This window comes from Trichechus manatus, unplaced genomic scaffold, assembly GCF_000243295.1.
Source record: "Trichechus manatus latirostris isolate Lorelei unplaced genomic scaffold, TriManLat1.0 scaffold00232, whole genome shotgun sequence".
NCBI classification, from domain to species: Eukaryota; Metazoa; Chordata; class Mammalia; order Sirenia; family Trichechidae; genus Trichechus; species Trichechus manatus.
This window is the reverse complement of record NW_004444168.1, coordinates 2058378-2084114: the sequence shown is the minus strand read 5'-3', so window position 1 is coordinate 2084114 and position 25737 is coordinate 2058378. Positions and strand designations below refer to the sequence as shown.

General features: G+C 42.4%; 2 protein-coding genes across 2 annotated transcripts; one reads left to right on the top strand and one right to left on the bottom strand.

Moving 5' to 3' along the window:
- Nucleotides 1-274: 274 nt before the first annotated feature.
- LOC101352942 (olfactory receptor 52B2) lies at nucleotides 275-1243 on the bottom strand. Its single transcript, XM_012559307.1, is given in 1 exon segment — nucleotides 275-1243. A coding segment is annotated over 1 exon segment (969 nt).
- Nucleotides 1244-17595: 16352 nt separating this feature from the next.
- On the top strand, nucleotides 17596-18997 carry LOC101352679 (olfactory receptor 52W1). The gene has a single exon (XM_012559315.2). The coding sequence runs from the start codon at nucleotides 17993-17995 to the stop codon at nucleotides 18899-18901; it is 909 nt and encodes a 302-aa protein (XP_012414769.1). The 5' UTR covers nucleotides 17596-17992; the 3' UTR covers nucleotides 18902-18997.
- Nucleotides 18998-25737: the final 6740 nt, after the last annotated feature.

The following is a 25737-nucleotide window of genomic DNA, read 5'->3' as shown; positions in this document are numbered from 1 at the left end:
TATCGGAGTCAAGTACACTTACTAATCATTTCTGGGTTGTGGAGGGGAGGAAGGCGGGAAGAAGGCAGGAAAAAAAGAGAAACTGCAGAAAGAGGCAAAGAAGTTAGGAGAGAAGACAAAGAAGAGAAAAGTCAGAGAAGGAAGAGGATGGAGAAGGAAGAGAAAGAGGAAGAGAAGGAAGAAGAGGAAAAGCCCTTTCAGTCCTGGAAATCTCTGCATTGAAATGCACCTAGCTTCCTTGATTAAATAGGAAATGGGGATATGTGGGGAGCCATCAGCCCAAAGGGGAGGCACAGCACCAAGCCTTAATCTCAAACAACCGACGGGCTACACTCTCCCTGATCTGCTTAGTCTTCACACCATAGACAACGGGGTTAAGCACTGGTGGCACTACCACGTAAAGATTGGCCAGCAGGATATGGACATGTCGAGGAATGTTACGTCCAAAGCGATGGGTCAATAAGGTGAAGAAGGATGGAATATAAAACATGAGTATGACACAGAGGTGGGATCCACAAGTGCTGAGGGCCTTACGCCGAGCATCCTTGGAGGGCAAATGAAATACCGCTCAGAGGATAAGTGAGTAGGACACAGCAATGAGGATCACATCCAAGATGACCATGACAATGGGCACTGAGAAGCCATATCAGATGTTGACAGTGATGTCAGCACAGGCTAAGCAAGCCACTCCAATATGCTCACAATAGGAATGGGGGACAGTGTTGGTCCCACAGAAGGGCAGGTGCTTCAGAAAGAAGATCACTGGGAAGACGATGCAGAAACTTCAAGTAACAATGCCCAGAGCAATCCCTCTCACAACAAACCATGTTAGCACCGCTGTATATCTCAGGGGTGCACAGATGGCCACAAAGCAGTCAAAGGTCATAGCCAATAGGATGGCTGACTCCCCCACAAACATCACATGGACAAAGAAGACTTGAGTGACACAGGCATCAAAGACAATGTCATGAGCATGGAGCCAGAAGATGGCTAGGGCCTTGGGCACAGTGGTGGTGGACAGCAGGATGTCCGTCATGGCCAGCATGGAGAGGAAGAAGTACATGGGCTCATGGAGGGTGTGTTCTGTGATGATGACCACCATCAGGAGGCTATTTCCCAGGACTGCACTGATGTACATGAGGCAGAGGGGGATTGACAGCCAAATGTGATAAGCCTCCAGCCCAGGGATGCCAAGTAGGACAAAAACTGCAGGGTGGAAGATGGTAAGGTTGGTGTGAGTCATGACGCACTTTAAAATCCTTTCTATAATGACTAAGAAGCTGATGAATCTGCTGAAAGGGATAGAACAGAAAGCACCTCTGAAGATATGCAGAGATCACCAAGGACAGCATGGATTTCTGAATTTTAGGTTTCTCCAGGGGAAAGATCCCCTAGAGAATGCTCACTTTGATGTAGGAATAGCTTCTGGCCCTCAGCACCTCACTTGCTTGTAGAACTTCCGTCTCAATCATGTTTCAAAAGCCAACAGAGGTTCTGCCCTGTCTCCAATCCCCTCACCCCAGAATTTGACCCCACCATACCTTTCTAACTTCATTCTACCATTTCTACACAGCAGCATTTGTCCCCTACCTTTGTTGTTTGTCCCTTTCACTCCTTCGGTGTTTACCTTAAATTCCCTCCCCTTCCACTTCTGCTTATCCATATTTTAACCTTAAAATACCTCCTTAAGACTTAATATGTCACTTTGTAAAGGCCAGTGTTCATAATAACATCTCCTTCCTGGAGCACTATTAATTAAACTATATTTTAACTTGATTATATTTAATCATATTAAATTTAGCTATTACCTTCAATATTTCACGTGAGACTTGCCGAACATCTTGGAAGTTGGGCCTCCCTGTGCAAGAAAATAGATTACCAAATGGAAATCCAGAAGGAGCCTAAAGGATATATTTCTCTACTCTGACTTAGATTCAAATCTTCCCTAAAGGGAATGAGGAGTGGGGTAGATGGTGAGATTGAGAGGGGCCATCTTCATTGCCTGTTCCTCATAAACTTCTTGTGCTTCTCCCCCAAGCAGTTCCAAACAAATGGCTCTTGCTTGTGTCTAGACCTCCTTATCCATAGAAACCCCCCAGGGAAACTGTTCTGAGTACAGGGAATCAATACGTTATCACCGGCTCCACTAATATAGCCCTCCTTCTTGCCTCACTTCTTCTCTAAACCTCAGGAAGGGTCCATGTTTCCCTTTTGCTGAGAAGGGTTAAGTATGGAGCCATTCTTACCTTAGCTCTTCACACTACTCAGGTAATATCTGTTCCTTCTGAAGCTCTGGACTATCTATCAGCTATTAGGGCTGGGGAAAAGATGATTGATTAACAATGAGGAAGGGAACATGAAGAAAACGGACTATGGAAAGAGTATGAAAAAGAGAGAATCAGGCGAAAAGGTAACAAATAAATAGCGAATGTATCTACTGATAATGGTGTCCAGAAGGTCCCAGGGAGGAAGGTATGCAAGGAAATAAAAACCCCAATGTATGAGTCCAGCCCTCTGACTCTAAACAGATGAACTTGCTCAGAGCATGACAGACTGTGAGGAGGGAACAATGGAACTTCCGTGAGTGCAGGGAAGGGAACAGGCCTGATTCAGACAAGGGCCTCAGGCAGACTGATAATTTAGCAAACTCTTGCTGCTAACCAAAAGACTGGCAGTTCAAAGCCACCCAGTGGCTCCGTGGCAGAAAGAGTTGGCAATTGACTTCCATAAAGATTACAGCCAAGAAAACCCTGTAGGGCAGTTCTACTGTCACATGGGGTTGCTATGAATTGAAAATTGACTCAACGACACCTAACAACAAACCAGTATATTTTAAGTATCTCAACTTTTACTTAGAGGAAAGGCTGAGTTTTTCTAGAATAAGCCCAAAGAAGGGCCACTGGTAGCATTGCTCAGCCTCTATTCTAAAGCACTGGCCCCAAATTTATATAAACAAAGGCCCTACTAGAAAACAAACCCATTTCCTCAGAAGGAAATTTACTTTATTTTCTCACTACTTCTCCCAACTCCACCAGTTATTAACATGTTATTTCTCAAGAAAACAGTAAGATGCCTGATATAAGTCTTCGTAAAAACAGCTCTATCTTCTCACAGTTCCAATGATGTTTTATTACCCCAAAAGTAAGGCACCATACATGGGGTGGGGAGAAGAGCAGCGAGATCTGGCTGGCTACTAAGAATGTTCTACAACAAAAGTTACTGTCTGTGGGAGGAAGAATTTTCATTTCGTTCAGTGGCTGTTGCTTCTTTGGCAAGTATCTTTGGAGGTTTCTAGGCTCAGTTAGCAAAGAGTCCCAGGTGATAAGAGAGGAAAATTATAGGCACAAAAATGTCTCACAAAAGCACTTCCATGAGCCCTAAAAGAATATTCAGCTGAACAAGAAAAAAGAGCCAGAAGGGTAGAGAAGAGGCAGGGAGCTATGCTGAGTGGGAAAGAACGCAGTGCAGTAGGCGAAGACATGAAGCTCTGGAGCCAGACTTCCTGAGTTCATTTTCCAGTTCTCCCCTGACTAGCTGGGTAACTTTGAGCAAGTTACTTAACTTCTGCCTGCTTCATGTTTTTCATCTGTAAAGTGTGGATAACAACAAACTTAATGAGGTAATTGTGAGGCTTAAATGAGTTAATCCTTATATAGTGCTTGAAAGAGTGGATTATTATTTTTAACTCCGTTTGGCCATCATCCTATTATATTTTTTCCAGTAGGCAAAAGACATTAATGAATATTTAGCAACATTAAAGGCTTATTCTCACCCCCCATGTTAGTAAAGGAAATCCCTTTCCCAGGGAGAAAGAGGAGGGAAAGGAATGAAAGAAGTACCCAAGAAGAGAAAAATAGCCACCAAGACCAGGCCTCTCAGATGGACCCAGTATCTCAGAATGTAGACCTGAGAGTTTTGGATGGTACAACAGGCAGGTCCACTAACAGATGGATTTAGCTTGGGTCAGAATTACCTAGCTAGCTTTCCTCAAACGCTTTGAAAACACCCATCTCTCTCAACAGAAACAGAGAGAGATTCTCTCCATCATTTTCAGAAGCTCCCAGGGAGATGGCAGAAGGGTGGGAGTCATTGCTTCAGCTCTATAACAAGGGAGAATTGGGAGTGGATGTCATATGGAAGACATGGTCCAGGCTAAGGAGAAATGGAGCCACTTCTTCCCTGCAACCCCTGACCAGACTCTGCTCTCCCTTCCTCTTCCCAGTGTCTTCCCTTGTTCTGTGAGCCCCACCAAACTCTATATTTGGGTGATGCAGATTCCCTATTTAGGGGCTGATGTAAAGGCCTTTTATGTCTCTACACAATCTTAATTTTGAAAGACCCTCCTAATACAGAATAGCGTATTAAAATGCACCCACAACCCAAATCAGATATAATTTTTAGCTAACTATACAGGGAGTCGCTATGAGTCAGAATCAACTGAACAGTAATGGGTTTGGTTGGTTGTTTTTTTTTAATTTTTTTTATAGAGGGTTGAGTTACAGTTACTTTTTTGCTTAATTGCATAGTCTAGACATTTACTTAAACAAGTATTAATTTCATTTTGTCATGTTCCTCGTACATTTGTTTCAGATCTCAAGTATTTTTCATGACTCTTAGGTTCTTCAAAATGTACAGGCTCTACACATTGAAGCCTTGTCCCTAGTAGATGAAACAGCTCTGCCCTCTCCTTAGGCCATAGGGATGGTCTCTGTTTGTAGCACACTAAGTTGTGGGATGCATTGCAAGAAGTTTGTTTCTAATAATACATAAAGTACCAAACTTTGCAAATGGTTTACTCTTTTAATAATTGGAGCAAATTCAGATTTATATCTCTAATAACCTCACTCTTGCTCACACGCACTTAAAGACGGCATGTAAAATGTTTTCATAATCTAAAGTCAGTCTTCTCTACACTGCAGAAGTACTGAGCTAGATTTACTGACATACTCTTAACAGCGACTCACATTTTTTAGTGACTACACATCTCAAGAAAAATGTTCACCTACCCATTTGTTTTACTGCCCATAAATATTTGAGGAATTTTGTCAAAATTTGAGTAAGCATATGGTGGTGTAGCATGTATAAATGTTATCTGCCATATTCTTCTGATGTGGTAGCCAAAATGTGGAGAACCCCAGCTCCAAGCCACAATCTCTTCCTTCCCCAATTTCTATATATGTTCTGCAAAATGCAGGACAAGACAGGGCACAGAACGAGGAGAATTTTTCAGGTTTAGATACAGTTGACATCCAGATTCCCAAGAGAGTTTCCTCAAGAGTCTTCCTCACTTTGAGAGTGCAGTGTTCACAGCAATAAGCACAGAGGCTGCACATCAATAGGTACATAGGAAATATCTGAATAAATAAGGCATGGAATTAGTGAATTAATCCTTCTCCAATAGCTTTCTTGTTTTGCCAAAAAATGAGGTGGTGATTAAAACCTGAACCATTTTCATGAATAGCCCCACTAATATCCCCTATCCTGGTTGTGTTGATTCTGGCCACTATATGAACTGTCCTATAATCTACCTTCATTACAAACCTTTTTATCAACAAGTGTCTATTCCCTAGATCCTCCTTGTGCTTTATGTGATCCTTCTCTGCTTTCCTATTCCTATTTCCAACCAGTGTCCACAGCCTAGTCCCACTGATATCTCCCCCAATGCCCATACTCCCTGTGTCCTATCATGTTGCAATTCCTTTCTCAACCTTTGGCTCATTGATCCTTTGTCCTTACATTTCCACTCCCCCAGCCCCCAGTCTCTGTCCCTTACAGCAACTCCTAAACACACACACGCACACGCACACACACCTCCCTGCCAATCCCTCCACCTTAAATGCTTTTAAACTCACCTACTATGTCACAGTATCAGATGAAGGATTAAAAAAAGCGTTAGAGAAGAACTGAAAACAGCTTATTCTGAGAGAAGAGGGATGAGAAGAAAAGACTAGGCTGGAGACTGATCATGTTGGCATGAGGGATGTCACTGTTCCCACTCTGTACAGGACCTTTATATCTAGACACTGAGAAGCCACAGGCTCCTTCTTCTGGAGGCAGGTGTCAGAGTCACCCCTGGGACCATTTAGTATGAGGTCAATGAGCCAAGGGAAAAATGAAAAACCCTTCCCCTAGTGTTAAGAGGGAACACTAGACAAGTAGTGGCTCCAGATAAAATGCACATAGACTATTTAAAGGCACAGGATAAGGTCAGAAAGGAGACAAGAATCCCAGCAAAATACAGCTAACATTTTCAAGACCTCTAAGTTTCACAGAAATCCTGATGGCACAATGGTTAAGTGCTCAACTGCTAACCAAAAGGTCAATAGTTCAAACCCACCAGTGGCTCCAAAGGAGAATAGAGCTGGCAATCTGCTCCCTTAAAGATTATAGCCTAGGAAGCTCTGTGGGGCAGTTCTATTCTGTCATATAGGGTCACTATGAGTTGGAATCGACTCTATGGCACACAACAGCAAATATTTGTTGAGCTACATCCTTGTCACTGGGTTAAGGGTTTAACATAAATTACCTCATTTAATTCTCACAACAACACAATGAGATAAGACACTATTATTATACCCATTTGACAGGTGACAAAATAGAGGCTTAGTGAGACTAAGTAGCTAATAAAGAGAGAAGATAAAGGCCCTCAGGTGACCATGTCAAAACATACAGATTTAGTCTAGAAACACTGATTATGGGTAGCTGGGAGGGATAATTTTGAAGCAACCCTGCAGAGTCAATAACTCAATGCAAGTTCAAGAAAAAAAATGGGACAGAATAAAAAGGCAATTAAATTTTTTTCACTATTAAAGAAAAATTTATCTTGTATGAGTTTAATTACAGTGTTCTAACATTGTTGGAAGGAGAGTACTTTTTCCCACATCCTCTTGTAAATTTTGGAGTAAAGATGTTGCTAGGAATCCAATAAGGCAAATAAATAAAAACAATGGCATCGATCTAGCAATCCTATCCCTAGGTATTTACCCAAAAGAAGTAAAGACGTTAAGTCTACAAAATCCTTGAACATAAATGTTCATAGCAGTTTTATTTGTAGTACCCCAAAACTGGAAAAAACCTAAATGTTCAACAACAGGAGAATGAATAAACAAACTGGTATATTCATACAGTGGACTATTACTCAGCAATTAAAATAAACAAACTAGTGAAACATGCAGCAATATAAATTAACCTCAAAATAATTATGCTGAGTGAAAGATGCTAGACACAAAATCCTACAAACTTTATCAGCCTCTTCATATGAAGTTCTGCAATAGGAAAAATACAATTAATCAAAACAGTGGTTGTCTCTGGGGTAGAAGGGAGATGAAGAGAGTTTTCTTTGAAGAAAAGATTCTATATATTGATCAGTATGAGTTATATGTGTGTTTGCATTTATCAAAATTCATTAAATTGTGCACTTATAAATTTTACTGTATGAATATCTTAAAAAAAATAATGTCACCAGTGTTGCAGTAGTGTCCTCTCCTAGAGAATCAAGGAAGAGAGGATGGAGGGATGCAGTGGGAGAGAGAACAGAGAGGCAAGATCTTTCTCCTTTTCTTACAATCCCTTGCCTTAAATTTCTCTGTCCCCTTTATATAATAGAAAAGCTTATATCCAAGCCTATGGTCAACCACGTATCTCTGGACTGTGATAAGAGAAATAAAGATATTTATTTGAACTACTGTATTTTTGCATTACTGTATTATTCCTTGTATCCTAACAACAACGGAGTTCACATTTCATCTTTGCTTGTAGGGGCCTGTCTTTCCTCGGGTTTGTGATGGTTAAGGTTGTGTGTCAACTTGGATGGGCCGTGATTCTCAGTGGTTTGGCAGTTCTGATGTAGTTTGGCAGCTATGTAATGATGTAATCACCTCAATAATGAGAGCTGATATAATGTGATCACCTCTATGATGATATCTGCTATGATCAGCCAATCAGTTGAAAAGGAGTTTCCTTGGGGGTGTGGCCTGCATCCAATACATGAGGACTTTCTGGCAAAGCTCACTGGCTTTTGCTGACTCTGAATTCTGCAGTGGGCTCCTCACTTGATCTCCAGTTCTTGGGACTTGAGCTAGCAGCTTACTTGCCAATCTTGGGATTTGTCAGCCTCCACAGCCTGTGAGCCAGCAGCCTCTTCTCTGACCTGCCAATCTTGGGTTAGCCAGCCCCTGCAGCTACATGAGTCAGGAGATGCCTCCAGCCTGACCAACGGATTTGGGACTTTCCGGCCTCTACAACCACATGATCCATTTCCTTGATATAAATATATATACATATGTATACGCTTTACTGGTTTTGCTTCTCTAGAGAACGGAGCCTAAGACAGGTTTCAAATTACTTGATTGCTTGTTTTTTGACGGGTTCAAGTAAAGTTGTTTGTAGTTTATTTTGCTTTTTCTTATTGTTAGAGTGGGAGAAATCCTCTTTCCAGCTTTCTAAATCCTAGGCAGAAGCCATTATTTATACTTATTGAATGAATGAGAAGAAATAAAAGTAACTATGCCCACTACCTAGACGACAACATGAGGATGTCTGCCTGCACTATTTTAATCACAAAAGGATTTTTCATAATTTTTTTTAATAAGTGGAAAATAAGTTCTCCACTCATTATTATTCTTTGTAAAATATTCATTACCTATAACACCAATAAGTTTTCCGTGAAAATGCAAAAAGCCAAAAATAGCAAAGACACTCTTGAAGAAGAAAATCAACTTAGGAGAACTCATATAGCTCTCATGGATATCAAGAATTATCATAAAATTATGGTAATTAAGTCAGTGCTATGCTAATATAAAAGTAGACAAATAGAGCAGGGAACAGAAGTATCCAGAAACAGACTCATACAATAGACCTAGATTTATGATAAAAGTGGCACTGCAGAGCAGTGAGGAAATGAAGGTCCTCTCAACAAGTGATGGTAGGACAATTAGTTATCCATATTAATCTTTTTTCCACATAGAAACCTCACCCCTATTTATCTTCTTATACAAAAATCAATTCTTGGTGGCCTGTAGACCTAAATGTGAAAGACAAAGCAAAAAAGAGCTCTAGAAAATAATTTGGAAGAATGTCTTCGTGATATCAATTTAGAAAAAATTTTCTTAAACTGATTACAAAAAGCACAAATCTTAAGTTAAAAGGTTGTTAAATTTGACCATATTAAAAATAAGGACTACTCTTCATCAAAAAGCTATCCGAAAGAGTGACAAGGAAAAATCACAAAATAGGAAATGTATTTGTAATGCATGCAACTGAGAAGGTACGCCACTTGAGAATATTTAAAGAATTCCTTGAAAAAAAAATCGTAAGAAAAAACCAAATGTCTTAGTCATCCAGTGCTGCTCTAACAGAAATACCACAAGTGGATGGCTTTAACAAAGAGAAGTTTATTCTCTAACAGTCCAGTAGGCTACAAGTCCAAATTCAGGGCATCAGCTCCAGGAGGAGGCTTTCTCTCTCTGTCAGCTCTGGAGGAAGGTCGTTGTGATGCATCAGTCTTCCTTTGGTCTGGGAGCATCTCAGCGCAGGAACCTCAGGTTCAAAGGACGCGGTCTGCTCCCAGAACTGCTTTCCTGGTGGTATGGGTTTCCAAGTGTCTCTGCTCGCTTCTCTCTTCTATATCTCAAAAGAGATTGGCTTAAGACACTATCCAATCTTGTAGATGTCATCAGTATAACCTCATCATAGTGATAGACTTTACAACACATAAGGAGATCATGTATAACCTCATCATAGTGATAGACTTTACAACACATAAGGAAATCACATCAGATTATACAATCATACAATACTGGGAATCATGGCCTAGCCAAGTTGACAGATATTTTGGGGGACACATTTCAATCCATGACATCAAACAATCCAAAAAAAAGGATATGAACGATATGAGTATGATTGTTGGGTGCTTTTAGCACACAGTGATGGTCAAATGGGACAAAGTTTGCAAAATAAGGCAAATGCAGTTATCAGGCACAAGGAAGCTGCGTTGGGGTTCCAAGGAGAAAAGGAAGCTGAGAGGTTCAGAGACAACAAGCTAAGCACAAGAAACGAACATCAGAATGAAGAAGATAACTTTTTGATGGCATGTTGGCCACAACTTGAGACAGCCCATGCCCGGACTCCTTAGATTACAAAACAGCTCTGTAAAGTTTGCCTTCTCCGCACAAAAAGGGGGGAAAGAATGGGCTAGGAATATATGCAAAGAGGTGATTGGTCAATGCAAAAAATGGGAATGTCACTATTCACATTGCAGAAGATGCAGATTTGAATAATGTGAAAAGTGAGACATCTATCTATAGTACCGTACTTGGCATGTAGTTAAGTTCTTAATGTTTGCTGAACCTTGTGGGTAACATTAGTGCTTTTCTTGGTTTTAAGTGTCACCCATGCAGTGTGTGTTTTTTTTTGGAAGAGAGAGTTAATTATGGGAAAAGATAAAGGTACTACCTATTACCTCAGAAAAGAACTTCAGGGAATTAATTTCCTGAGAGATGGCCTCAACCCAGTCCCAACAAAGGGAGTCACTTTAGGAGCCCTCTTCTAAATGCCAGATTCAAAGACACAAATAGATTGAAAGTGAAGGGATGGAAAAAATGTTCCACGCAAATAGTAACCAAAGTTAAAAGCAACTATTCATCTTCTGCAAGGAAAGACTTTGGTAGACCATTCCAAAATTGGCCTCCTCAGCCAATATTGATCATAGAGATCTAGTAAAAAAATGTTCTTCCATGCCTCACATGGAAGTAAATGATTAGATGAGTTAAGAGGGTTCAGGGTCCTAACTCAATCTTACAGGTGCAGTGTTGCCTTGGAGACAAGGATGGGAACAAAGACTTCAGCATGTAGGAGGGGACTAGGTTAACTACTATATATGGTGAAAGGCTGAGTCAGTCCCAGGGATTCTGGTACTGGAAGTAATGACTCGGTTGCTAAAGGTGAGACAGATAAGGAGAGCTGACAATATGGCAGGAGGACTGATAAAAATTAGATGTGACATATCCATACCCCTACCAAAACCTGAATTCTACCAAATCCTATTATAGTGGAGAGGGAGAAAAATTACTTTCCTAAATCTGTGATGGCAGTGCCAGCATATCCACTTTCCTGGGGATTATTGACTCCCAGTGTCCCCAGAGCTTTATGGAATATTAAGGACCTTCTCAGGGAAGTACTGGGGAAATTGAGATGAAAGGGGACAGTGAAACTAGAAGATAGAATGGGTAGAGTGGTTCCAAGACAACTTCCATATCTCCTTAGGGTGGTGCCACCTGCTTTTACCTTAGGTTATAGGAGTCCCTTTGCCACTCCTAAAACTGAGGTAAGGTGAAGCCTGGACTAATGTGGTACCACTGGTCAGAAAGCGGTCTCATGCTGACCTGAAAATTGAGACTTGACAAATGAGTACTTGCATTAGGAAGTTTCTAAAAGAGGATTCAGTGCTGAGTGACACTCTAGGACTCAAGATTTTCTTATCTGTAATCTACTGAGTAAATAGATCATCTACTCTTATGAGTTGCTGTTCTTGGGTTATCATAAGCAGAAAACATAGAATAGGCCCACATAGATACAAGTAAGTCTCTGAGAACCTTATCCTACAAGGAGGTGTTAGTGGTACCTGCATTAGCCAAAGAAGTGGGAAAATCAGGGTCAATCTCTAAACAGAATCCTCCTCTCCTATTTTCCATGCCAGTGCTGAAGCAACTGAGTGGCCTAATAACCCTCAGGACTATCACATGTTTCTGCGGGAGCAGGCTCTGGAATATAGCCCCACAAGGTCACGGGTGCATCAGATCCCCTCCTCTAATGGCCAGTAAAACAGGGAAAGTCCAGCCAGGTGACCCCCAAGATGTTTTCAAAGAACTCCCACAAGAATGGGCTGGGGCCTGGAAGACCGACTCAGGGGCTTTTCTAGAGAGAAAATAAATGATATTCCTTAATACATCTTAGATTACCAAAGAGAAATGCATACTATAACAGATTTCCAGGAACTTAATGACTTCAATTTTGGACTTGTTGGGCTCAAAGAGTCTGTGATTTATCTTGAACAATTTTTGTACAAAGAGCTAGTGGCCAGGACAGGCAGGTTTCAGCCAAAAGTCCCATTAGTATTCTCACTTGAGGCCAAGGACGTTTTTTCCCCAGCCCTCTCCTTCTTTTTGGCTCTCAACTCACTGCTCTCATCACCGAAGAGCTCCTCTCCTCCCCTCAGTGGATAAGAGATCACCATTTACTACAAAATAATTGCAGCTCTTTCTACATTTTCCTATTCAGCATTCCTAGGACCACCTGCCAATCCCAAAGTCCCCTGAATTCATTCTCCCAGGAGATGTCTTTTTCCCCAACTGAATTAGTTTCCTGTGGCTGATATAACAAATTACCACAAACTTGGTGGCTTAAAACAACATAAATTTATTCTCTCACAGTTCAGGAGGCTAGAAGTCTAAAATCATTACCACTGGATCAAAATGAAGGTATTGGTAGAGCCGTACTCCCCCAGAAGGCTATAGAGGAGAATTGGTTCCTTATCTCTGCCAGCTTCTGGTGGCTTCTGACATTCCAGTCTTCAAGGCCAGCATCTTCAAATATCTCTCTGCTTCATCTTCATATCATGTTCTTTTCCTCTTATAGAGATGATATTCCTCTTATAAGCATACATGTGATTGCACTTAGGACCCACCCTGATAATCCAGGATAATCTTCCCATCTCAAGATCCTTAACTTAATCACACCCACAAAGACCCTCTTTCCAGATAAAGTAACATTTACAGTTTCCAGGAACTAAGACCTGACATCTTCGGGAGGTCATTTTTCAGCCTACCACACCAACTATCCTAGAAAACTCCTGTTGTTGTTAGGTGTCATAGAGTCATTTCTGACCATAACGACCCTATGTATAACAGAACAAAACACTGCCCAGTCCTGGGCAATCCTCAAAATTGTTGCTATGTTTGAGCCCATTGTTGCAGCCACTGTGTCAATCCATCTAGTTGAGGGTTTTCCTCTTTTTTGCTGACCCTCTACCTTACCAAGCATGATGTCCTTCTCCAGGGACTAGTCCCTTCTGATAACAACTCCGAAGTACGTAAGACGAAGTCTCGCCATCCTCCCTTCTAAGGAGCATTCTAGTTGTACTTCTTCCAAGACAGGTTTGTTTGTTTTTTTTGGCAGCCCATGGTATATTCAATATTCTTCACCAACACCATAATTCAAAGGCATCAATTCTTCTTTTGTCCTCCTTATTCATTGTCCAGCTTTTGCATGCATACGAGGCAGTTGAAAATACCATGTCTTGGGTCAGGTCAAAACTCCTACTCATTTGTTAAATCTCAGCTGAAATGTCTGAAGTAATGGCTAAGAGCTATACTGCTTAGGTTAGTATCCTAACTCTGCCATTTACCAGCTGTGTGACCTTGAGTAAGGTACTTAATCCCTCTGTACCTTAGTTTTCTCATCTGTACAATGGAAGGAAATAATTGTACCCATCTCAGATGACTGTTCTAAGGATAGAGCTTAGAGCAGTGCCTGCACATAGGAAGCTCCATGGGAGTGTTAATTATTATTACTGTTATTCGGAGAAGACTTCTCTGACACTGCCAAGAAGAGTGGGAAGCTCTTTTCTCGTTGCTACCACCGTTATCTGGTACCGACCAGAGTTAAAGAAATTACCTCAGTGAGTATTCTGACAACTGCTTGCATCACTGTGTCCACTAGGCTGTGAGCTTCTTGAGGGCAGGGTCTTGTTATTGCCATTGTAGCCTCACCACTTGGCACAGGGCCAGGCACAAAAGAGATTCAATCAGCTCTGTTTAACAGGTGTTTTGAAATGCAAATTTGCTCCAACACAATTGATAATATTAGGGATCTGAACATAACATTTTTTTTTTTTTATGTAAGACTCCCTCCCAGAGAAAGACTAGGTGAACACAGAAAACTGCACCCAACTGAAGCTGAGTCATGTAAAAATAACCAAACTGCACACATGCACACACCTCAACCATCTATCAGCTACCTCAGTTCATTGTATGTGCTATGAGCCACACTCATACACATAGGGTGTTACAACTTTCCATCAGATTTCAGATAAGCCTCCTTCCACAATAATTCATAAGCTGCAAGCCATCCAATACTAACTTCCACAAGGAAACTTCAGGTCTTTTTCAAGGTAAAGTGCCATATCTATTGTAGTATTTATGTATTTCCTAAACATTTAGCATATGTCAGACTATGCTACCATTTTTATTAGGTTCCTTTTTTTAAAAAACAAAGTATCACTGGGATGAATTTTTTTTTTTTTGGAAATATACATTTTTCTTTTAAACTGGAAAGCCCACTTAGATCATGTGTTAGTTATCTAGTGTGCTGTAACAGAAATACCACAAGTGGATGGCTTTAACAAACAAATTTATTCTCTCACAGTTAGGAGGGTAGAAGTCTAAATTCAGGGTGCCAGCTCCAGGAGAAGGCTTTCTGTCTCTGTCAGCTCTGGGGGAAGGTCCTTGTCATCAATCTTCCCCTGGTCTAGGAACTTCTCAGCTCAGGAACACTAGGTCCAAAAGACACGCTCCACTCCCGGAGTTTCTTTCTTGGTGATATGAGGTCCCTCTCCTCACTGCTCACTTCTTTCTTTTATGTCTCAAAAGAGATTGACTCAAGATACAACCTAATTCTGTAGATTGAGTCCTGCTTCATTAACATAACTGGCTCTAATCCTGCCTCATCAACATCATACAGGTTAGGATTTATAACACATAGCATAATCACATCAGATCACAAAATGGTGGACAAGCACACAATATTGGGAATTATGGCCTAGCCAAGGTGATACACATTTTGGGGGACACATTTCAATCCATAACAGATCACAAAACTTCTTTGCTTGACTGAAGCAGCGGTATTTTAAGAAGAGGTAGGTGTAAATATTAACTTTTGCTTTTTGTTTCAGACTACGTATTGGTTTTGCCTCACCCAGTCCCTTTAATGCAATTTCTCAGTGCTGTTAATTTTTTTTCATGTGTACAATTTAGTGACACCAGTGACATTAATCACACTGTACAACCATCACCAATATCCATTGCCAAATTTTCTATCACCATAAACAGAAACTTAATGCTTCCTAAACAATAACTTTCCTTTTCCCCCTCCCTCCTGTCCCTGGTAACCACTAATAAACCTTGGTCTCTATATATTTGCCTATTCTAGATATTTCATATAAGTGGTATCCTTCAATATTTGTCCTCTTGTAACTGACTTACTTCACTCCACACAATGTCTTCAAGCTCCATCCATATTGTAGCAGGTACCAAGACTTAATTTCCTTTACTGGCTGTGCAGTATTCCATTGTATGTGTGTACCACATTTTGTTTATCCATTCATCCATTGATGGACATTTAGGTTGTCTCCATCTTTTGGCTATTGTGAACAGTTCTGCAATGAACTTTGGTGTATATATGTCTGTTTGTGTCTCTGCATTCAAATCCCTTGGATGTATACCTAGGAGTGGAATTGCTGGGTCACATGGTAGTTTAACTTTTTGAGGAACTACCAAACTTTTCTACAGTGACTGCACCATTTTGAATTCCCATCAGCAATGGATAAGGGTTCCAATTTCTCCATATCCTTGCCAACTTTTGTTGTTTTCCTTTTTTTTTCTTTTTTTGTCCTAGCCCTCCTAGTGGGTGTGAAGTGGTATTTCATTATGGCTTTGATTTGCATCTCCTTAATGGCTAATGATGTACAGATAAGTTTTTGAGTATAGTGCTCCTAACCCCATTTTTCCCATAAACTCTGTGATTTTCATTGAGTGGCTTTGCATACTGTAGGGGATTGATTTTTAGGGTATGTTTCATTATAGACCTTCAGACTTTGGTTGATGGCGAATAATTCTTTCTCATCTCCATGAATACTTAAGGCTCCTGAAATTGTAGGAACCCCTGTTAGTCGGCAGAATCTCTGTTTGGGCCAACAATTAAAAGCAATAAATACTTTTTCATAGTCAACAATATGCCAGGCATTGTGATGAAAAGTGGCAATATTGTGGTTAATAAGAAACAATGCCTGTAATTCATTCAGTCTATGGGGGTGTCTTAGTTATCTAGAGCTGCTATAACAGAAATACCACAAGTAGCATCTATCATGTAGGTGGCTTTAACAAACAGAAATTTATTTTCTCACAGTCTAGGAGTCTAGAAGGCTAGTCTAGTCTAGGAGGCTAGAAGTCCGAATTCAGAGCACTGGCTCTAGGAAGGCTTTCTCTTTGTAAGCTCTGGAAGAAGATTCTTGTCTCTTCAGCTTCAGCTTCTTAGTTCCTTGGAGATCTCCATGTGTCTTGGCATCTATCTTACCCCATCTCTCTTCTGCTCGCTTGTTTAATCTCTTTTATATCTCAAAAGAGATTGACTCAACATATACCCTACACTAATCCTGCCTCATTAACATAACAAAGACAACACATTCCCAAATGGGATTATAACCACAGGCATAGAGTTTAGGATTTACAACCCATATTTTGGGGGGACATAATTCAATCTGTAACAGGGGAGAGAGAGACAAGTAATTACCGTAGAGTGAGACAGATGCTATTAAAGAATAAAGCAAGGTCTTCTCTCCCAGACTTCAGGGAGTCAGGAAAGACCTTCCAGAGGATGTGTTCCTCTTTTCCTAGTTCTTTCCACTCCCATTAGTCTCTACCCTTGCCTGCCTCCATCTCTGCCTCCTTATTCTCTTTCCTGAGTTACTGAGCCTATTAGCACTGAGCAAAGAGGCAGAGCAGGGAAGAGTTAATGTGGCATACGTAGGAGGGGTAAGGGCCCTGAGGGAAGCAGGTAGAATGGCCACAAAACAGGCCCCTCAGGCATTGGTCAAGAAGAGAAGCTGTCAACACACAGTGTTCAGATCTGTCCCCAGTCAAGCTTTCTGTGGTACTTTCTTCCTCATTCATTTATCTATTTGACATTTATTAGGTTCTTGCTATGAGCTAGATTCTGGGAGAAGTCAGTTCTACTTGTCCTGCCTCTTTCAACATCAGACATACTTCTTCCTCATAAGGCTGCTATTCTGGGTTGAGTGTAATTTCCTCCTCCTCTGTAATCTCTGTTCCTGCTGGCACCCCAGGAATGAAACTACTCTAGTGGGGACCCCTTCTGGATCAGAAGAAGGAGACAGAGAAGGGAAGTTCCTTTACTTGCTGCCATCTGTCTCTTTCTCTATTGCTTCCCAGTCCCAACTGCAACTCTCCAGCTGGTGTTACAGTTCACTACTTCATCATCAAGTTCAGAAAAACATGAGCACCCCCAAAAAGCCCACCAGGTTTTTTCCTATCAGACAAGGCTTCCAGCTTCACTCCAGACCCCATTTACCTCCCCCTCCTGTTTCTCCCTTTCTCTCTACTGTCCTCCCTCCTTCTTGGAAGGTTGGTGCCCAGAATGTCAGAGTTGGGCAAAGCTTAGGATCATGTGTCCCACCACCATGGTAGAGGTGAGGAAGCTGAGGCCCAGAGAAGGAAATGGCTCTGCCCAAGGATACATAGTCAGGGACAGGACCAGCTTAGGCCTGATCCCTACCCACCACTGGCTTTCTCCCCATCTACAGAAACTAACTCTACTTGAACCCTGAGAAGAAGCATTCACCTCAGTTCCACCTTCACCTGACCTCCAATTGGAGGGCTCTAGCTGTACTAGCCACTGCAGCAGTCACCACCATCCCCCTTCCTCACTACCACCATCCTCCCATTTCTCTCCCTACAACACTCATGGGCTTTCAGGTGCAAAGGATTCCCTCTCATCCTAGCCATGCTTGTGACCTTGATTATCCATCCCAAACTTCCAACCAAAGGTCATAAGCCTGTGATCCTAGCCCTGAGCTACTCCTACACACACTCCATGGGTGGGTTTGTGCCATCATGACACCCCCAAGGTCTCTCCCCTTGCCCTTCCTGTCAGAAGTCATGCCCTCATAAGCCCTAAAACTTCACGCTCCACCCCCACCAGGATGGCAGAAGCTCCACAGCCCAACTCCACCTTCCTACGCCCAACCTTCTTCCTACTGACTTGCATTCCAGGGATAGGGAGTGCCCAGGCCTGGCTGACCCTGGTCTTTGGGTCCATGTATCTGCTGGCCCTGCTGGGCAATGGAGCATTGCTGGCAGTAGTGCAGATAGACACTACCCTGCACCAGCCCATGTTCCTACTCCTGGCTACACTGGCAGCCACAGACCTGGGCTTAGCCACATCTATAGCCCCAGGGCTGCTGGCTGTGCTGTGGCTTGGGCCCTGGCTGGTGCCATATGCTGCCTGTCTGGTCCAGATGTTCTTTGTACATGCACTGACTGCCATGGAATCTGGTGTGCTGTTGGCCATGGCCTGTGATCATGCTGTGGCGGGAGGACGTCCACTGCCCTATCCTATCCTAGTCACCAAAGCCCGTGTGGGCTATGTATCCCTGGCACTAGCACTGAAAGCGGTGGCTATTGTACCTTTCCCTCTGCTGGTGGCACGATTTGGGCACTTCCGAGCCAAGACTATAGGCCATGCCCACTGTGCACACATGGCAGTGGTAGAGCTGGTAGTGGGTAACACACAGGCAAACCACTTGTATGGGCTGACACTTTCGCTGGCTGTGTCAGGTTTGGATATTCTGGGTATCACTGGCTCCTATGGGCTCATTGCCCATGCTGTGCTGCAGCTGCCTACCCAGGAGGTCCGTGCCAGGGCCTTTGGTACATATAGTTGTCACATTTGTGTCATTCTGGCCTTCTACGTGCCTGGTCTCTTCTCCTACCTCACACACCACTTTGGTCAACACACTGTTCCAAAGCCTGTACACATCCTTCTCTCCAACATCTACTTGCTGCTGCCACCAGCCCTCAACCCCCTCATCTATGGGGTCCGCACCACGTAGATCAGGGACCGGCTCCTAGAAACCTTCACATCCAGAAAAAGCCAGTTCTAATGGGCAGTGTGTTATAGGTTGAATTGTGTCCCCCAAAAATATGTGTTGTAAATCCTAACCTCTATGCCTGTGGTTATAATCTCATTTGGGATTGGGTGGTCTTTGTTATGTTAATGAGGCAGAATTAGTTTAGGGTGTATCTTGTGTTAATCTCTTTTGAGATATAAAAGACGTTAAACAAGCAAGCACAGAAGAGAAGGGGGAAGAAAGATACCAAGCCACATGAAGATTGCCCAGGAGCGGAAGCTCAGAGACAAGGACCTTCCTCCAGAGCCGACAGAGAAAGCATTCCCCTAGAGCCGGCACCCTGAATTCAGACTTCTGGCCTCCCAAACTGTGAGAAAATAAATTTGTTTGTTAAAGCCATCCACTTGTGGTATTTCTGTCATAGCAGTACTAGTTAACTAAGACAGAATTTGGTACCAGAAGAGTAGAGTGCTGCTCTAAAAGGTATCTAAAATGTAGAAGCAGTTTTGGAATTGGATAATGGGTAGAGGCTGGAAGAGTTTTAAGATGCCTAATAATAAAAGCCTAGATTGCTTTGAAAAGACTGTTGGTAGAATTATGGATATCAAAGGCTATTCTGGTGAGGCTTCCAAAGAAGCGAGGAGAGCTATAGAGAAAGTCTCTGCCATCTTAGAGAATACATACAGCACCAGCAACAGAATGTTGTTAGAAATGTGGACATTAAATGTGCTTCTGGTGAGGCTTTAAAAGAAAATGATGAATGTGTGATTGGACAATGGAGGAAGGGTGATGCTTTTTATGCAATGGTAAAGAACTTGTCTGAATTATGTTCAAATATTTGGCAGAAGGTAGAATTTGTAAGCGATAAAGTTGGATATTTAGCTGAGGAGATTTCTAAGCAAGATCTTAAAGGGGCCATGTGGTTTCTCCCTGCTGCTTATAGTAAAATGTGAGAGGAAAGAAATGGACTTAAAAATGAACTATGTAAAATGGAAACAAAACTCAAATTTTGGAAAATTCTGTTGTACAAACTAAGGACACGTGTCCTAGAATTTGTACCAAGGACATGGCTACGCAATCTTTTGTTATAGAGATTAAGCCTATGACTGATGGATCTAACCAACTACCACAGCAGAAAACCCATCAGCTTAGACTGAAGCGGATGGAGAAAGAACAAAAGGAGAGAATGCTGTCTGCCTTTTGGAATCCTACAGGCAGGAAACATGCCAAAGGAGCTACACCTGTTGTCCTCCAAGAAAAGTATCATCCCTGAAGCAGCTTGGGGATCAGCAGAACTATTAGAAGGAACACAGTAAGCAGAGCTGCCTCAGTCTCAAAGGGTGGGGCCGTGGCCTCTAGGGTTTCAAATGGTGGGGCCACAACCTCCTAGGTTTCAAAGGGTCAGATCGTCAGACTTCTCATCTCCTAAACTGTGAGAAAATAAATGTTTCTTAAAGCCACCCACTTGTGGTATTTCTGTTATAGCAACACTAGACAACTAAGACACAGTGGAAACAATGAAGCCTGGGAGTGGCGGTGGAGCGTCACTTTGAGGAGAGTCTGGGGCCTGGGGGTATAGATTATGCAATCTTTGTCCCACTGTCTGTATATGACTATGATAATCACTCAACACATATTAACAGATATTCGCCGTGAAATCCCTACTATGTGCACCACTGGCAACTGTAGACCTTGGCCTAACCCTGTGTCCTGCTTGGGAGAAGGTAGGGGGCTATGCATTACCATGCAGGGAAAATAAGAAAATCAGGGAACTAGTGTCGGATCATAGTACCCAAGGTTTAACTTAAAGAACACTTCAATCCATTGTTTCAATCTAAGTTTACCTATGTTTCCACACAAATGTTCCTCTACAAATCCTGAACTTGGGGGTCTGGGAGGGGTGGTACTACTTCTGGAGGCAGGTGCTTAGATACTTGTCTGGGATCACAGCCCTCTATTCCTGGAGCCAGATTCTGTTTTCAGCCTGTCCCCTGGGAAGGAGCTATACAGGCTTATTCCCTTCCTTCTGAGAATCTATGTAATGTGCCCTGGGGTCCCAATTTGGCCAGGACACTAGTCTAAGACATTCCCAGCTCAGAGAATCCTCTTGGTCTCATGTGTAATCACTAGCCTCCTACCCCCTAAAGCCCCAACAATAAACAGCTAGAACTTTTCTCCCTGGACCTGTGGCTTATAAGTCCTACTGAAAGAAACTCTGATATTCCAAAATATCTTTGTAACCTTGTCACCTGCCTGCCTTGGTCCAAAGTCACTATGGTCTTCTGCCAGTCTCCTCTTTTCTGTACCCTCAGCCAAGAATGTACAATCCCCAAGTAAAATCCCCACCAACACCCCCATCTGTCTTGGTCAACATCACTAGAAGCACATGATATTAGTGCAAGATGATGAAATAGGGATATTTCACACTGCTGCCACTGCCAGAGATTATTTAGAGATATTAAACGGAAAGTGTCATGGTGCTGTCCAACAGGGGCTTCATTTTCAGCTAAGATCTTTTGTTGTGAAAAGGACTTTGCACAACAAAAGATCTTTCACGCCAGCATGAAATTCAGAATGAGTATAATCTCAGACAGAAGGCAGGGAGTCACTGTTACAAGGGCAGAGAAAGCCGTGGGCTGCACAGGCAGACCCAAACTCTCTGAGAAAACTATCATAACCATAGGCTTGGAGTTAGCTGTGAAGACCTGAAGCCAGGAGCAACCCAGCCCAGATAGCTGGACCAAGTATGATGGTATCACATACATAGTTGCTAATAGGTGCTCATTAGCAAGGAACTGAAGAGACAGCTCAGAAGATCTCAGAGATTTCCAGAGGTGTTATCACACTGAAGCCAAGTGGCTGAGAGGTAAATCTAGTTTCTCCCAACCCGAGTGAAGTCTGGGATCAATCATTCTCAAGACAAATTTTTTTCATGAAGTTCAGAGTTAAAAAGCCCACCAGGCAATGATGTTTGTGGATAATTGTGACAAAATTCTTCTCGTAATGTGTCAGGAGTCTTTAAGATGTGCGTAATTTTCTCCTAGTGATTTCCCTTTAATAAATCTATCCTGTGAAAATAATTAGAGATGTGAACAAACACGTATGCATTAAGATGTTTATTACAATGTTATTATAAAGAAATGTATGTGTGACAACTCTGTGCCACACACTCATGCACACCACTCTTTGCCTTTCCCCTCTGGTACATGAACAGGGAAATCATATGCAGCCAATGTTCATAAGCAATAAGTTCTCTCACCCTCCCAACACAGGAAGCCTCTCTCCTAAAGCACTTACACCCTTCTGGTTGTTCACAACTCCCCCAAAGCAGGACATTGTCCATTGTAAGAACTTTCTTCCTTCAATCCAAAAATCCACCACCTTTGACATGTGTATTTTGTTCTGAATTGAGATTGCACACATACCTACCATGTGATGTGTTCAGCAGGCTTTACCAGCACTCTCATTCCTCACAATACCTGAGAAGAATTATAAACCCGCATCCCTTACCTACAATTCCAAAATAGAAAAACTCTGAAGAAACAGTAAATTTGACCCAAAACCTGACCTGAACCATCATAATCCTATTTAGTCTTTCTCTCACTTAGTGTGATTACTCATAATTTAGCTGCAAAAATACTGATGTGTTTGATTACAGGGCACTGCCCTGAATCCCACTGAGGTATTTCTTAATATATGATATATGCATTATATCCCCCTTCTAAAATCCGAAAAATTCTGAATTCTAAAACACATCTGTCCCCAAAGGTTTCAAGTAGGGATTAGGGACTTGTATGATCATCCCTGTAGCCTGAGAAAAGTGAAGAGACTTGTTAGGGCTCTTTATCATTCTAAAACCTTTGCTGTCAGCACTATTCTTTACTGCCCTACAGGTTCTTACTGAGAGCCTCATGTTCTCTGGAAAAACAGGCCCCGTTGGTTTGTCCCCCTCATGCTCCCCACCCCAGTCACCCCGAAGATAAACCGCAGATGATCTGTGCCTCTTTCCCAGGGACATGCCACACCAGAGGCAAACTCCAAAAGTAAGATACGGCCCAAACAGCTCGACTTTGGGCTCACCAACTCCATCCAGGACTCACTTGTCATGTTTTCCTTTAGTAACTTTGTTTCAGTCTCAGATTCCATAAGGCAAAGGAAAGATAAACTTACTTGACATCAGGATAGGGCAGTGTGGAATTTAGGGAGCCTAGAGAATCATGGTGGAGCCCTGGTGGCACGGTGGTTAACAGCTCTGCTGCTAAACGAAATGTCGGCAGTTCAAATCCACCAGCCACTCCTTGGAAACCCTATGGGGCAGTTCTACTCTGTCCTGTTGGGCTGCTACGAGTCAGAATCAACTCGATAGAAACGGGTTTGTTTGTTTTTTTTTGTTTTAGAGAATCATTGTAATCAGACAGCAAGAGAAGCAGAAAATGTGGGTAGGAGTGACTGCTGGCTGGGGAGTTCATCAGTACTTCCTCATCCTATTTCACCAAGAGCCCACCATCTTGCACCTACCTCACCCATCCTGTTCTCATCCTGGAACCCCCTCAGGATCTGGGTGTGCATCATTCCCTGCTTGTTTATAAGTTAACTCTCACTGTCTCTGTACCTCTGCATCTGTCTCTTTGCACTGAACTGTCAGTTTTGCCCCAGGTCTGTGTCCATTGTGTTTATGTATTTATCAATCTATTTCTATTTACCTCAATCAAAATTCCTTTCTGGAGGGAACTAAGTGTGAATATGGATTAAACTGTGTCCCTCAAAAAGATATGTGGAGGTCCTAACAGCTGGTACCTGTGAACATGACCTTGTTTGGAAACAGGGTCTTTGAAGATGTTATTATCAGTTAACATGCGGTCATATCATAGTAGGGTGGGTCCTAATCCAGTCATAGTGGTGTCCTTATAAAATAAGAGATGAGACACACAGAGAGACAGGAAGGACATCATACGACACTGCAAAAGCAAGTCAAGGAATGCCTGGAGCTACCAGAAGCTGGGAGAGAGGAATGGACAGATCCTCCCTCAAAGCCTCAGAAGGAATCAACACACCCTGATCTCGGACCCCCAGCCTCCAGAACTGTGAAACAATAAATTTCAGTTCCTATAAGCCATCGAGTTTATGGTTTGTTACCACAACCCTAGGAGACTAATACTGGTGCCAACTATACTACCCCAGGTGGTCTCTCCTGGTCAACCATAATATAAATGTGCTAATGGGGCAGTAGAACCAAGTAGAAGACTTGGTGCTGCTTGTCTTAGTAAGAAACTCAGGGTTTCTAGGTCAGATTTGGTCCATTGTGACTCCTCTCATCCTGCTCATTTTCCTTTACTACACCACTCCACACTATCTAGTATGCATCCCTCTCACCACACACTAAGGCTGAGCAGAAGCAACAAGTTTTCTCCCATCTCCAAGAGGAACTACTGTTTATTTGTTAAAGTTGAAATCAGGCAGACTTGGATTTGAATCTCAGATCACCCATTAACTCGCTGTATGGCCTTGGACGACTTATTTAACCTCTCTGAGCCTCAGTCTCTTCACATTTAAAATGGGATAATAATAGTACCTACTTCACGAGGTTACTGTAAGAATTAATTAAAATAATGCATTCAAAGTATCTGACAAGCCCCTAGCACACAAGAACTCAACAAATATTTGATGTTATTCATTCCTCTCTTGGGTTATAGACTCACATCCACTGTAGAACCTTTGCTCAAAGACCTGGCACCCACACTATTGGCTCTGTCTAGGGAGACCTGTCTTCCCCTGAGGCCATTCAGTCACATCTTGAAAATCCTACTTCCCACCACTGTAGGACCCTTCCCTGTACCTCTACACTCATTCCACATCAGCCAGCTTAGACTATTGTCACGTTTGTGGGGTACCCCTATATTCTAGGTTAGGGAACAATGCATGCAAGAAGTCTCCCTCAGCACACAGAAGATTCTCCAGAGGGACTGAAGGAGATGACTCCTTGGACAGATATGGGGAGGACTGGGAGAGTAGCTACTGGAAAGGCTCTCTATAGTGGTTCTTCTCCAGCAAAACACTAGGTTGAAGTCTCTGGACAGAGACACAAGGAGAGATCACACAGATCAGGGCTGGACTGGGAGAGCAGCTACTAGACAAAGATCAGCCTAGGACAGGGAGTGGAATATGAAGGAAAATTTCTTCAAATATAGCTGGGTAATTCTAGCTTCCTGAAAACTCCCTCTAGTTACTAAGGCAACATTATCCCAATTAGATTCTTATTCTCCACGTTGTCACTGCTCTACATGACAACCCCCTACACACCACCTGGCTTTCACTGTAATTATAACCCAACCATTAATAATGGTTTTCAGCCTAGGCTGCACATTAGAGATTCCTGGGGAGCTTTTACAAATCCTGATGCCCAGGCATACTCCAGACCAATTAAATCAGAATCTTTAGGGGTGGGACCCAGGGATCAGTAATTTTTAAAGATCTCATCAATTCCAAAGCACAGCCAAGGCTGAGAAACACTGCTTGGTTCTCTGTATAAATCCTGACCTATACCCCTCCCATGGTCCTTCAAGACCCTAATCCAACCTCACTAAGAAGGCATCTGCAGCTGACAAGATAGAAAATCTCTTCAGGGTGGAGGAGAGGCCTGATCCTGTTTCCTTAAAGAACTCAAACCTAGAATTACACACACACACACACACACACACATATACACACACACACACACACACACAAACGCAGACACAAATGCACCCTACCAGATACCTGCATTTTCCTCCCTTAAAGGAGTGGAATAGATAGGTGACTCAAAAGTATGGACTCGGGCT

Coding starts and splice junctions, on each gene's coding strand:
- LOC101352679 (XM_012559315.2), top strand. CDS start 17,993: ATGGCAGAAGCTCCACAGCCCAACTCCACCTTCCTACGCCCAACCTTC.